The sequence below is a fragment of the Myxocyprinus asiaticus genome, chromosome 13 (genome assembly GCF_019703515.2).
Source record: "Myxocyprinus asiaticus isolate MX2 ecotype Aquarium Trade chromosome 13, UBuf_Myxa_2, whole genome shotgun sequence".
Lineage (NCBI taxonomy): Eukaryota > Metazoa > Chordata > Actinopteri > Cypriniformes > Catostomidae > Myxocyprinus > Myxocyprinus asiaticus.
Window position 1 is genome coordinate 3,182,426 of NC_059356.1, and position 15,047 is coordinate 3,197,472.

General features: G+C 37.9%; 1 protein-coding gene and 1 long non-coding RNA gene across 2 annotated transcripts in view; one reads left to right on the forward strand and one right to left on the reverse strand.

Annotated features, from left to right (window-relative positions):
* Nucleotides 1-15,047, reverse strand: part of LOC127450324 (protein HID1-like) — a 38,796-nt gene that overhangs the window by 9,710 nt on the left and 14,039 nt on the right. The window contains exons 3-14 of the mRNA XM_051714335.1: nucleotides 13,595-13,765; nucleotides 11,315-11,437; nucleotides 9,901-10,007; nucleotides 8,922-9,038; nucleotides 8,157-8,364; nucleotides 7,919-7,975; nucleotides 5,507-5,647; nucleotides 5,341-5,431; nucleotides 5,041-5,192; nucleotides 3,183-3,261; nucleotides 2,688-2,852; nucleotides 1,487-1,714 (exon numbers count right to left, since the gene is read on the reverse strand). Of these exons, the coding sequence (XP_051570295.1) occupies nucleotides 1,487-1,714; nucleotides 2,688-2,852; nucleotides 3,183-3,261; nucleotides 5,041-5,192; nucleotides 5,341-5,431; nucleotides 5,507-5,647; nucleotides 7,919-7,975; nucleotides 8,157-8,364; nucleotides 8,922-9,038; nucleotides 9,901-10,007; nucleotides 11,315-11,437; nucleotides 13,595-13,765 (1,639 nt within the window). The remainder of the gene's footprint in view (nucleotides 1-1,486; nucleotides 1,715-2,687; nucleotides 2,853-3,182; nucleotides 3,262-5,040; nucleotides 5,193-5,340; nucleotides 5,432-5,506; nucleotides 5,648-7,918; nucleotides 7,976-8,156; nucleotides 8,365-8,921; nucleotides 9,039-9,900; nucleotides 10,008-11,314; nucleotides 11,438-13,594; nucleotides 13,766-15,047) is intronic.
* Nucleotides 889-13,199, forward strand: LOC127450441 (uncharacterized). Its single transcript, XR_007898993.1, has 3 exons — nucleotides 889-1,201; nucleotides 2,731-2,876; nucleotides 11,344-13,199. It is a non-coding gene; the product is annotated as an uncharacterized LOC127450441 (long non-coding RNA).

Sequence of the window (15,047 nt, forward strand, 5' to 3'; positions counted from 1 at the left end):
TTGGTCGCTGACGTGGAAGTGTCAGTGGCAGCGGCAGCCCTTGTGTGAAGACTGACGTGTGTAAAGACCAGCGAGTCTACCTGTGTGAGTTCACCAACAAAGTACTAAAGTATTGCAATTATTATCTTCTTTACTTCTCTCCTGATTTTTCTATGTCTTTATTCTCTGTCCTATACCACTATGTGCTTCCAAATTCCCACTATCACTCACACCCGTCACTCACACTTCAGACACAGAAGACAGTGCACAAGTTGTTAAGATTGCGCTATCTCCACCTCCTCTGCTAAACTTTTCTCTCTTTCTGTTGGTCTTTGGAACTGTCAGTCAGCAGCAAATAAAGCTGATTTAATTCCTACCATTGCTACCCATACAGGTCTCAACATTCTGGCCGTGACAGAGACCTGGATCCGACCGGAGGATACTGTCACACCCTCTGCCCTCGCCACCAACTTTTTCAAGATTTTCTTATCTCCAATGCATAGAAATTTACTCCCCTGCCATCTCTGTGAGACAATAACTTCTTTGAACTACATGCAATTACAATTACCTATCCTGTTAAAATCCAATTTGTAGTTATATATCGTCCTCCAGGTCAGCTTGGAAACTTCTTGGAGGAGCTGGATGTGTTGCTATCATCCTTCCCTGAGGATGGTAGCCCACTTGTCGTGCTTAACAACTTCAACATCCACCTGGACAAACCTCAGGCGCAGATTTCCACACATTGCTTACCTTGTTTGATCTCAAATGTCTTCCAACTGCAGCAACTCATAAACCAGGTAACCAACTGGACCTCATCTACACACGCAACTTCACTTCTGATCATGTTCTGGTTACTCCACTGCACACTTCTGAAAATTATTCCTTAGTTTTAACCTTAATTTACCTCCTTGCCCAGCACACTTTCCTCTGCAGATATCTTTTTGGCAAAACCGCTACTCTCTTTCACCCACTCATTCCTCTGCTATGGTCTCATCCTCACTTCCATCCTCTAGCCAGTTCTCCTTACTTGACGTCAATAGTGCTATTAACACCCTATGCTCAATTTTAACATATTGTCTAGAAAGCATCTGTCCCCTCTTATCCAGGCCGGCCCATGCTAACCTCTCCAGCCCCTGGCTATCTGATGTTCTACGTGAACATCGCTCTAAACTCAGAGCAGCAGAGAGGAAATGGAGCAAATCAAAAGATCCGGTTGACCTGAGTAAGTATCAGATGTCTTTTGTCATCTTTTTGTCATTATCAATATGTCAGGTATATTGTTAATTGTTTGTTCATGATACCTAATGCATTAACTAATGTTAACAAATGGAACCTTATTGTAAAGTGTTCCCAAAAAAACAAAGCTGAAGGAATAGCTATTCTATGTCCTTAGGTACTTTCTTATCTAAGCAATGTCAATGAATAAAGTGATATTTCTCATAATTAAATGTTCTGTATTTAAACTCTAATAGTGGATCTGTAGGACATCAGTACTGAATACAGTTACCTGGTATGGCCACCAGACTGGCCTTTAGTGTGCCCGGCTCAGCAGGCACAGCCGGCCGAGAGCCCTCCATGGACACGGTCTCCTGTGAGCTGGTGCGAGAGATGGTGTCAGGTGACTTCCTCTTCCTCTGCAGTGCCTTATGGATGGAGGCGGGGTCAGAGGGCAAGTTGGCCAGCTGATGGAAAACATTGCGCTTCCGAATGATGGTGTACACCAAATTACAGTTACCTGATCAAAACATTAGCAGAAGAAAGTGATTACAAATTAATTAGGGCATTTTTATGCTTTTTAGAACAACTAAAACTACTGCAAAGATTATTTCAGCTTCTTACATTTGATTGTACCAACTCTTTCATTTATAGGAAATATAAGTTTATCAATAAGTACAAACCAGCATTCGGTCCCTACTAAGTGAGCATTTAAGAACATCAGAATTTTGACATAAATTGTTGAAATGATATTCAGTTAAAGCTATTTTGTTTTTTTTATGTTAACAGAAGTGAATGCGTTAGGTAATTATTTTTCACAGCATTTATTAGTCTTTCTTAATGTAAAATTTATAAATATACAATTGTTCATTGTTAGTTCATGTTAGTTCATAATGCACACGACTTTTAAAGATAATATTAGTAAATTAGTGAATTATTAGTACGTGTAGAAATGAACATTTACCAAGATTAATAAATGCTGTAAAAGTATTGTTCATTGTTTGTTCGTGTTAACTAATGTGTTAACTTATATAAGTGAATGAAACCCTTATGGTAAAGTTAATTTTTTTCATTTTTGTAAAACCTTGTTTTACATTTTAAACTTAACATTTAGCTGTGTTCACCATTTTTACATTTTCAATTAATTTTATAAATTGTATTTACTTAATTTTTATGTTGATTTATGTTGACTGTACATAGTGGTAACATGGTTGCAAAAATTTCATATAAAATAATAATTAAAAAAATACTAATAATAAAAGTTACCTTTAACCAACATTTAAGGAAAATGGAAACAGAAAAAAAATAAAGGGGAAAAAATTATTTTGATCTTCAATCCCTATTCAAGCCCTTGTACTCTTTGCATTTAGAACTCCAAATGGACTTCTATCAACAGAGTATGATGAGCTGTCAGAACAGCAAAGATAATGTCTAAAAATAAATTATTAGAATAAATCATGCATAGAAAAAAAACAGTGTGTAACCGATGTTACCGTCAAACTGGTACTGAATGATATTATTGAAGGCCTCCAACAGGAAGAAGACCAGATGATGGTTCTGAGGAGCCGAGAACAGGAACCAGTTGGTGGAGAATGCCTCCAGGAGATGAAGGAGCTTGTTGGCTGCCACCATGGAAAGACTCTTCAGATAGGGAGACACTAAACAAGAACAAGGTGCAATAGGTGGGTGTGCAAGATAATGCAGTAAACTACACACATGAAACATTCTGGACAATCAAACATTTGTAGCTGTAAGCATTTACGTATTACAATACTAATCTGATGATTCAATTTAAAATACGGCCTATTGTGTTCAATGATTTTAGATCTCAGGAAACTAACTAGATTTATTCTCTTTGATTTGATTTTTAAGAAAATGCCTTGGCCTAGACTCTGACACCTCTAGTTTGGTCTGGCGTTAGAGCATACTATGAAATCTGAATCCAAGTAAAGGCTTGTGCAAACTGTCCAGTCACTTTTAATACTCACCATTCACCACGATAGTGAGCAGGCAGTCATAGAGCGGCTGTAACCGCTGATGGCCACTGGTTATTATCTTGTGGAAAACCTACAGGTATGATGGCGATACAATTTTTTATTTTGATAACACTTTTTCTGAATATACATAATCATAAATGATGATGAATGCCAATATATGAAATGCCATGGATCAATACTTACAGAGTAAACCATAATTTGTAGAAGGGGGTCAAAACAACAATTTCTGCATGATTTTGGAGCAAAACTACAGGTGAAAAAATAACCTTAGAAAGGTGTGACCATCATTATTTTATTTTGACATAGAGTTAGGTAGGTCTATTACCAAAATCAGTTGACTTCAGTACCTCTTTGTGACGAGGAGGAGGACGTGGCCAGGCCGTGAGAGTGCACGGCCGTCACTGAATCGGATGATCAGCGGGAGAGTGAGATAAAGGGGGCCAGAGACACAAGTTTGGGAGAGGGAGAGACGCGCGTGGCCGCACCTTCCCCTCGTCACATTCTCGTTGCATTATATGCCAATGGTGTGAGTCCAAAAATGTGAAAAATCTATTTTTTTATGTTGTTTTTCCAAAGTTGGAGTGCCTGTAAGTCCAGAAGTATAAAATATACCTTAAAATCCTTTCCGATTCTGGTTTTGAACAAGTTTCCTTTCTGTATCTTCCTTTTTAAAACTCTGTGTAATTAAATCCCAGAGATATGGGTCTCTCAATGTAGCTCCATCTGTAAATTGTTAAATTTTACCCATTTTCAATGGTCGACAACCAAATGTTGGTCAAATGGTATGAAGCTAGTTTTTCTTATCCAACAAAACAAAGATCTGAAGTACAAATAATGTTGAAATTAAAAATGCATCTTTATGCACCTAGAAATGATAATACCAAATCTTGATTTTTGAGGATCCAAAAATACTATAAACAAAATGGGTAAAAATGTAACAATTTTCACATGGAGCCACATTGAGAGCCCCATATCCCTGGGATTTAACCATACAGGGCCTTAAAAATGCAGATACAAAAATGAAAGTTTGTTCTTAAGCAGAATCTAAAAGGATATTAGGATATATATATATATATATATATATATTTATTTATTTATTTTTATTTTGTTTTTCTCCCAATTTGGAATGCCCAATACCCAATGTGCTCTAAGTCCTCGTGTGTAAAAGGTGTTTTTAGCCATTTTTGGACACACATCATTGGCATATAATGCAATCAGTTGATTGCTGAAGTCAACTGATTTTAGTAACAGACCTCCCTATCTCTGTCAAAATAAAATAATGATGAACACACCTATCTGAGGTTATATTTTGACCCAGTAATTATTGATTCATGGCATTTAAATTTTTGTCATTTATCATCATTGACGTATTTCTTTCACTTGCAAAAAAAAAACCTACATTTTGAGCTAGGGACCTTAGCTAGAGTTGACACACAATGACTTAGCTTGGAGGTGCGTTTCTGTTTTTTAACCCCGTACAAAAACAAATGCTCCTCAGGGAATCTCATGAAACTTATGAAGAACAGGTTCATATTTGACCCCAAGAATCCAAAGATCCAGCAATGATTACAGTAATAAGAATGAGATGTTTTTGCATAACAGTAATGCTAAATGGGGGGAATGTGCTTAGTATTCATGAAATTAATGTCATAATTCAACATTTTTCGATTGTCCAAAAAAATACTCTTTGAATTGTTTATGGACAATACAACTTCTTTATTTTGGGGTGAAATATGATCCGGACTTGTCCTTGAGAGGTTTCGTAAGACTCACAAACTGATAATCATTACTATCATGTTTCATGTTACTTTCAGTTACTGTATAATTAAAGTTGTCATGTCTGTCTCACCACGATGAGCAGGTCAGCATGTGTGCCGGTGAACACAGGGATGTCTATGGGCACGTGGAGAGAGTACGGCTTATTCAGACGCACACCGAAGTTCCTCTCTCCACTCAACAGCAGCAGAATAAACACACCGATGTGCATGAGACCGACCCGTGCTGAAGATCAATATATAATAACATGCCCAAGAGAAAAACAACATTTCATTTGTTAGATGAGCATGCATGCACTCACCCACTAACAACATATAATGACAGCAGAGGCAATTAATCACCATTGAAACACCTTCACTCCCAGCACACTTACATTGGTCAGCTCGGGCATCATTCAGGTAATACAGTATAGGCACTAATATGTCCAACACATCACTGCTCTTTAGCACAAAGAACAGGAACTTCTGCAACAGGAGAGACAGGGAAAGGGTGAATTATTTGTTTTGGAGATTACCTCATTAAGAAGCCTGATTTCTTACTTTGTTGAAGTCACAGAGTTTCCAGAAAAGCACCAGCAGTTCCTGGTGAAACTGGATCTTTTTGGTTGAGTTGGGCAGATATGTTTGAGTGAGAGGGTTGGTCAGCAGGCGTGCCAGACCTTTCAGCACAAAATCATAATCCTGCAGACACACAGAAAAACAGGGCACATGTAAAGAGAGACAGACAATTCTGCTGTGTTTACTATACATTTTCGATTTGTAAAGGAAACACTTTCTAATTGTGTTCTTGAGGGTTAGTCTACACTTTAAAAAATATATTTATAGTTATTCAGTATTTTTGTTTAAAAATACTTATTTTCAAGTAAAACATGTCAAAACATCCTTAAAACAAGATAAATTTAACCCCTTAATCTCTGCTGCAAGTTTTGGCTGCTGTCACACCCAAATTTTAAAGCTCACCTTACTCACAAACAGTGGACTAATTACAAAATATTGCTCTAATTTTACAGAATCCCCCCCCCAAGGTTTGAAAAACAGATTCCAATAATTCATAAATAATATCTTATATGTTTACAATCATTTGATGAACATACATTTTTAAGACAGTCTTTGAAAGCCTGTGATTCAGGCTCTGTTTGCTCTGTGTCCCTCCAAAAGCATTAGTTCATTCCACTAGATGGCAGCAAGTACTAGGAAAAATAAATTTTCCTCCATCACAATATACAGATCTGAAATGCAGCTGGTGCTTTTACACAGCTGAGCCCTCGCCATGTGCTCGTCCATAGACATTCAGTCTATATTGTGATCCCACGCACCTTCCCTTCACTATCTCGGCCTCTGAGTGGACTATAAGTTTAATCTAGGTTTCGTTGGAAAGCTGAGAAACTGAGCATATTTCAGCATCAGTAACGTATTTTGCAAATTATATTTTTATTATGCTATTTCTGCCAGACTGCATATTTTGCTCTGGACATCTGAGACATAACATTTGATTAGTTATCTAAGCAAGCTCACAGACAAGTAGAAAATGGCTCATTTTAAAGAAAACAGCCGAAGGTAAGAGCTGATATAGAGTTTGAGGCTACTTGGAGCTTACAGAAGCAGTGATCGGAGCAGACATGAGACGTTTGTCTTTGTTGTCTTACAGAGATCATATTTCACTTTGTGAATCTTGTGGTAATCATTTGAACTCTGGTGTCTGGGGCAATAGAATAACTGTGGTGTAATGGCAAATGCGATCGTATGCCTTAAGAAGCCTTGCACAATATATCTATTGGGCATGGACTATTTTTAGGTTAATTTTGCATTCTTTTTGAAGCTAGAAAGTAGAATCACTGTCCATTGCCATTGCACTGAAAAAAAAAAGAAAGCATATGGGTTTGGAACAACATGATGGTGAGTAAATGATGACTTGAAAATGTTTTGGGTGAACTATTCCTTTAATTGAGAAATATGTACTTGCCAGGCTACATGCCATTCTTTTAATTTAATTTCTTAACTTTTAGAATTATATTTATTTCTTTAAATAAAAGGAGTGTGCATAATAGCATATTCATTTTTTCTGTGGAAATTCGTATTGAGGAAAATAACATTTATTTGGTACTGGTCTCAACTACTGCAGTGTTTCCCAAACTTGGGTACCCCCAGAGGTAAAGGAGGAACCCAAACAAAATTTTCCCTTCAATTAATTTCATGACAGTCTAAAATATGTTTCAACCTGAGTTCATGAATTTCTTACAAGCAAAAAATTATTTTGTGCGCCCCCTAGTGTAGAAACACCAAAATTGTTTTGTCATTAAGGTCAGATTAATAGCATTTAATTAATTAATCCTATTTTTTGCGGTTAAAAAAATGCATCCACTCATGCGACGTGTGTGAGTGCGCAACATAAGTGATGCAAGTATTGCCTGCGCACAGCTAGGTAATGTAGCTAAATGAAAGCTAGAAAAATTGATATTTCGCTGTTTCAATGGACTCGCACTTCTCAGTCGTTTAATTCCATTTTAGTTTTTTTTATTTGTAGATAAGGTGAGATACATTAGAGAGATTCAATTCTGATGGCATTATATAAATTCATAAGTTATGATGACAGGTGTCAGACATAGTCATTCTGACGTAGTATTTTTTACTTGCAATGAATGCACTGTAAAGCCTGGTTTTTATCGCTGCATAATTTTTTTTTGCCAAATGAGCCAAACCTTGCTGACAGTGTCAAATGTGATATAAAAAGCAACTCACGGAACTGGCCGTGCAATTGCGCAGATACCTCCCCCCGTAGTGCTTGAAGATTGCCAACAACGCAGTACCAGTATTTGTGTTAGATATACATATTTTCAATATACCAGTGTGAATGCTGTCTTTGTGTTAGAGAGGGGGATGCTTAATGTTTTGGGAAGTTTGGGCACAACTGGACTAATAATATTTTGGTTTCATGTTAGTCCTATTCCATACCTCCTCCCTGTGAATTCTGGACAGGTAATTCACGAAGAGGTTATTTGGACCAGCAGACTGTAAATAAAGAGAAGGACGTAAATACATTTTTTATAAAACATTATACTGTTTTTTTCTATAAACCATTGAACATAATACACTATGTCCTAATTTCAGAGAAACTTGATCTTTTGCCTCTTGTTGACCTTTGCTTGCTGTGAGTGGCTGTTGTGTACATTATAGGGTGTTGTGCGCTTACATCCTGGTCCTCTATGACAGAGGGGGAGGGGGGGCGGTACGGCTGTGTGCCCTCATGCTCCAGGGTGACGATGAGGATCTGAACTGCCTGCTCCACCAGCTGCTCACGGTAGTCTGAGAACAGCAGGTGGTTGTAGGGAATGCCGTAACCCACCGGGTCATACGCACACACCACATTCAACAGCGAGGTGAACAGAGGCAGAGCATGTCTGTGTGGACAAGAGAGTGCATCTTTACTGGAGTTTACATTTGCTGAAGAAGCTGCGAGTGATGTTTGTCCATGCAAAACACACTGCCCCAGTGGGTGGTTGCTATGCAATTTCTTGGGTGTTAAGGGTTATTGACAGGGTACTTACTGGGCATTGTTGTGTGGTTACTAATGGGCACTGTGAGTGTTTTTATCATGTTGCTATGTAGTTGCTAAGGTTTTATAGACTGTTAATGGGGCATTGCTTTGCGTTTGCAAAGATGTTCCGGCTGGTTGCTAGGGTGTTGCTAAGGTGGAGGTGGCCTTTTTGGTTTCTTGGTGGTTGTTTATGTTCTGGTCTCTCTCCTTTGTAAGTCTATAGGATGTTTTGACTGTTTCATAGTCCACCAGTAAAAAAAATGTAAAGTCAGATTGTTTAGAAAAGAAAAAGCACACCTCTCCTCAACAAGCCGTGTGATTTGAGGTATCATTCGGGTCTGTAGCATATACAGTGTGGGTTACAAGAGTTACAACACCAAAGTTCAATACTTAGGGCTAGAGGGTCATAAGGAGTTTGACCTGTTTTCGGTGGAACAGAAGAATGTGACCCAGGGGTTGAGAATACTGTTATCTGATGTTGGTGGTAGGTACATGACCTCTGAGAAACAGGTGAGCAGTAACCTCAACAACTCAGCCCTATAAACAAAACACACACACAGAGGAATACAACTTCAACATGCAGCGGAAGTGCTAACAAATCTACTCATCTGTTGAATTCTCTGCACTCTTAAAAGGAATAGTTCACCCAAAAATGATTTGGTGTTCTTTAGTGAAACACAAAAGGAGAAGTTCAGCAGAATAAGTGACATTCTCTCTTCAAGTTCCAAAAAGGACAAAAAAGCACCAGAAAAGCCTCACAAAAGTAGTCAACTTGAGTAATACACTACATTGTCATTATTAAGTGAACTACTCCTTTAAATATCGGATATGAAACACAGGTCAGGTGGAAAAATAGGTTGAGGCTTTTAAAGATCTCGTGTGGTTACTGATTAAAAGGTTGCCATGGAAACCCAAATTAAACACACAAGCCATAAGGAGTCTAGATGTCTCAGCACACTCCCCTTTTTCATCCAATTTGAAATGCCCAATTCCCAGTGCGCTTTTAAGTCATCGTGGTCGTGTAGTGATTCGCCTCAATCCGGGTTTGCGGAGGACAAATCCCAGTTGCCTCCGCGTCTGAGACCATCAACCCACGCATCTTATTACATGGCTTGTTGGGCGCGTTGCCACGGAGACATAGCGCGCGTGGAGGCTTCACGCCATCCACCGCGGCATCGGCGCTCAACTCACCACGTGCCCCACCGAGAACGAACCACATTATAGCGACCGAGGAGGTTACCCCATGTGACTCTACCCTCCCTAGCAACCGGGCCAATTTGGTTGCTTAGGAGACCTGGCTGGAGTCACTCAGCATGCCCTGGGATTCGAACTAGCGAACTCCAGGGGTGGTAGCCAGCGTCTTTTACCACTGAGCTACACAGGCCCCCAGCACACTCACCTGTTGAGATCATGGACATAGTTGAGCGGGGGGGACTGAGCGAAGCCCACTCCAGCCTCCCAGATATACTCGCAGCTATCCAGAGACTGCATGTCCTCAACCGAGTCCTGTAGATAACAGAAACTCAATCTGAGACTGAATTTAGTGTAATCAAACTTACCAAGACAGCATTACATTACATTGCTGTATGGCAAATGTTAACTTGTTAAATTAATAAGTTTAATACTGTATGTTTAAGGGTGCAACAATTACATTTATCTAATTTGACTTTAAATGGATAGTTCACCCAAAAATGAAAATGATCTCATGATTCCTCACTCTCATGCCATCCAAGATGTGTATGACTTTATCTCCTCTGCAGAACACAAACAAAGATTTTAATAAGAATATCTCAGCTCTGTAGGTCCATATAATGCAAGTGAATGGTGACCAAACTTTTGAAGATCAAAAAAGGACATAAAGGCAGCATAAAAGTAATCCATAAGACTCCAATGGTTAAATCAAAGTCTTCAGAAGTAATATGATAGGTGTCAGTGAGAAACAGAATCTCCACTTCTTTTTTTTCAGCGATTCACATTTTTCATGCACCTCCTGGTCAAAGGTGGAGATTTATAGTAAAAAAGGACTTAAATATTGATCTGTTTCTCACCCACACCTATAATATCGCTTCTGAAGACATGGATTAAACCACTGGAGTCATATGGATTACTTTTATGCTGCCTTTATGGGCTTTTTGGAGCTTCAAAGTGCTGGTCACCATTCACTTGCATTGTATTGACCTTCAGAGCTGAAATATTCTTCTAAAAATCTTCATTTGTGGTCAGCAAAAGAAAGTCATACACATCTGGGATGGCATGAGGGTGAATAAATGATGAGAGAATTTTCATTTTTGGGTGAACTATCCATTTACCTTTCTTTCTGAACTAATTCTGTTATGTGTGATTTCTAAAGACTATATGTGAATATGTTAAAAGTGGCATGAAGGCATATTGGAAAACCTTGAAAATGTGTTAATCATAGTATTATACAGTACATGCCTAGGAATCAGTGGAAAAAAGAAATTTGTTTCTAGACCAGTCAGTTCAAAAGTCGTTAGCTAAAACATATTACAACAATATGTACAATCTAGAATCCTATCTTATCCAGGTATATTAAGATCAACCCCCCATCAGTTTGACACCTTTAGTGCTTGGCTCCTAATAAAAAAGTGGAAACCAATGGAATAATACATTTTTAATGGTCATTGAGCAATATAAATCCATTTAAAGGGTCTGAAAATAATATTCCTTACATTTCCCTTTTAAAGCCTTGATTAAATAATAGTTGAGGGTTCATGACTGGTACAGTTTATGGAATATAGATCTAGTGCAGCATAACTCTATTATGAGCAACAGACAGTCATTAGTGAACTCACAGGTCTTCCTCTCTTGTGACTGTGAACAGTGAAATCTGGACAGAAGAGAAGATCAGCCAGAGCCAGTAAGAGAGACTCCGCCAGCGGACGAGCTCCTTCTTCATCATCCTCCATATCATCCAGCTATACAGAGACAAAAACATCACTACAAATCATTTCTACAATCCATAAAAACTGATTCATTAAGCTCTTGCAACCCCACGTCCACATGCGTGGACGTTGTATTTTGGCTTCGCTATATGCAACGCATAATTTAAATGAATTAAATCTGACTGAATACTGTTCGTAAGACTCTACACTGTTATTTAAGGGTTAAATTCTGGCGCACTGCATCACGTGACACAACAGCATGACCTTTATTTCCAGGAAGCGCTGCTACTGGCGCAGCGCCAACAAAAGTGCCTCTGGTAAGAAACGTCTTTACATTTTTTGATTGAAACCTGTTTGGTTGTAAAGAGTAGCGTCTCTAGTTTCGTTTGATATGCAGCTTTAAAAAATCCATTCATTTTTCACGCATCAGCGCGCTGATAAACATGATGTCCACATATGTGGAAATTAGGACCATGTGCCCTCAAAAGTTGAAAAACTTGTTCATTATTTTGAATCATTTCTGTGCGTCAGTTCACTTCATTTCAATATAAATGTTGTTATTGTTTTATTTTGATATCACTGTACAATACGGTTCTATTCATTAACATTAGTAAATTTGTTCCTATATATTTACTGTACATTATCACATTGAGAATAAATGTATTCATGCAAAAGCTGAAACAACTGCAGACAGACAGCACACTGGAGGTTAAGTCATTCACTAAATAGGGAGCAAGGGAGCATCCTATAGCTTTCTATTCAGCTAAGTGCATTCACTCCTAAAATCAGATCAATAGTTCAGTTTCAGGCTGCAGATGATGTTTGGATCACTCAACATGTTTGACAGACATGGGACAATGATAATCAGTACATAGATTCAGAATTTATAATGTATCATTTTATTTTAACATGGATGGCAGTGATTGGATGATGCTGGACATTACATTGAATCAGAATTATTAATTCAGTTTTATAGAAAATCAGCTGTAATGTCTGTAACATCTCACAAAACATGAAAAACCAACACTCCTGGACACATAATAAACTATTTGATGAAAAAAATTTGACTTTCTATAGCTTGGTATTACTTAAACTTATTCCAGCTGTCCACATACGGTTTGTGGACATACATTTTTAGGAAAACTATTTTGTCTAGAAATTCCTTTTTATTTGTTTGTTTAGGTGCTACTAGTTACAAATCAAAAAGGGAAATGGAAAATGCATACAGCAGTCACGCGGGGGTCTCAGGAGGTTAAAGGACTGTTCCAGGGTCAGCAAAAGTGAAGCTCAATTGACAGCATTTGTAGAATAATGTTGGTTACCACAGGATTACACCCCTTGTTTATTTAACGCTTAAATGCATACCTTTAGTGACCCAGGACCTCTCTCCTCCACCTTTACCTCATCCGTTTTTTGGAGTGATGCCCGCACCTCTTTAGTATTCCTTAACCTTTCCCTTATGAAAAGTGTAACAATAGAAACATGCCAAAATTGCAGAAATAAATAAATAAATAAATAAATAATGTTAAAAAAAAATCTAATCAAATTAAAAAAAAACATTTTTTAATTGCTTCATTATCAAAAGTGTATATGGTTGTTAGTGACCCGAGATATGTAATAGTAACACATTATATATTTGCGCTTCCACAAATAATATTTTGATTATTATTTCATATCCATATAAGTTAACTATCACAGGGTATCTATTTTTTGGTTTATTACAAGACAAGTGAGTGCTATTTTCATACAAATGACATGACAATGGTGAATTATCAGTATCCCATATGCCTGTACACGCACATATCATATACTGTATGCTATTTGCGCCTCAAGGTGGCGCTGTTATTTCAGTGATTGACTTGATTTACATTTGACTGCTATTTGAAGAAGCAGCAACATGGAAGTAAACTATAGCAAGTTCAACACATGAACAGTATGATATGACTAATGCCATTTGGTGTACTATTGAAATTCTATAACTGAGTTGGCAGCACCAAATAGTTATTTGTAAGCATATGTGTTATAATGGCTCAAGAAGTTGAATTGGTTTAGGCCAAACCCCCAAACCTTGTCGTATTCCATCAGTAATGGTGTCTTTTAGATGAATAATTTACTGTTGATTACTTTGTCTCTTGGGTGATAATGCATCTGAAAGCCTTGAGAAACCTGAGAAACAGACATGTTCCTCACCCCCGCTCTGCCGGCACCAGGTACAGTGGACCAGAAGAACCCTCTCCAGTCCTGATCCTCAAAGATATAAGGCAGGATCCGAGTGAGCATACGAGTGCAGTTCAGCACAATTTGCTTGTCCTTCTCTGTGGGGCAGCCTGACTCGGCACCTTGAACTAACTTCTCAACAGCCTGAGGAATAACAAACAGACACACAATATATAAAGACTAGATGTGCGCCAACATATATACCAAGTGCAAAATATTTGGACACTCACTGTAAGTCCCACTTACAAATGCCAACAAATCATCTGCAAACGAATGCTGCTAGAGCTTTCCTCAGAATTACTTTGACTTTTCTGAGACATTTTTGCAATGACTGTTGGTCAACTGGTGTTCTAGTGTTTTTTTGTTTTTTGTTTTTTTTAACCCTTTTCTCCCAATTTGGAATGCCCAATTCCCACCTCGTGGTGGTGTGGTTACTCACCTCAATCCAGGTGGCGGAGGACAAGTCTCAGTTGCCTCCGCTTCTGAGACAGTCAATCCGCGCATCTTATCACATGGCTCATTGTGTATGACACCACGGAGACTCCGCATGTGGAGGCTCATGCTACTCTCCGCGATCCACGCACAACTTACCGCGCGCACCACTGAAAGCGAGAACCCCTAATCGCGACTACAAGGAGGTTACCTCATGTGACTCTACTCTCCCTAGCAACCGAGCCAATTTGGTTGCTTAGGAGACCTGGCTAGAGTCACTCAGCACACCCTGGATTTGAACTCGCGACTCCAGGGGTGGTAGTCAGCGTCAATACACGCTGAGCTACCCAGGCCCCTGTTCTAGTCATTTTTAGTGGATGTATGAAATCAATTCACACAAACAATGACTTGAACACACCTCTAGTATAATGAACTTGATTTCAATAAAGTCATTTTGATATTTTAAAATAAAAATATGGTCCATCTAAAAAAAATAAAAATAATCAAAAGCTGATATTCTTCAAAAAAAGAAATGTTGGTATAAGAAGTTTGGAATAATATTTTATTATTAATTCTTAAAAAATAAAAGCAGTAAAACAAATTTGTTTTAAAATATTATTATTAATAAATATTATTAATATACATCAAATCAAAATTCAGGTAACACTTTACAATAAGGTTCCATTTGTTTACATTAGTTAACTTTATTAGTTAACATGAACTGACAATGAACAACAAAACTTTAGCAGCATTTATTTATCATTGTTAATGTTAATTTCAACATACTGTATACTACTAAATTTTTTTTTTATTGATTCCCTTCAACAAAATAAATAAACAGAACACAAAATACGGAATCAAACTATATCAAATTAAACCCTTCCCCAGAACATGCACGCACCCCAGTGGTCATAATTATTTAGAAACATAAAAAATATAATTTCAAAAAACAATAAGAATGCACACACACATTTAAAACTACAAATCCCTCTCC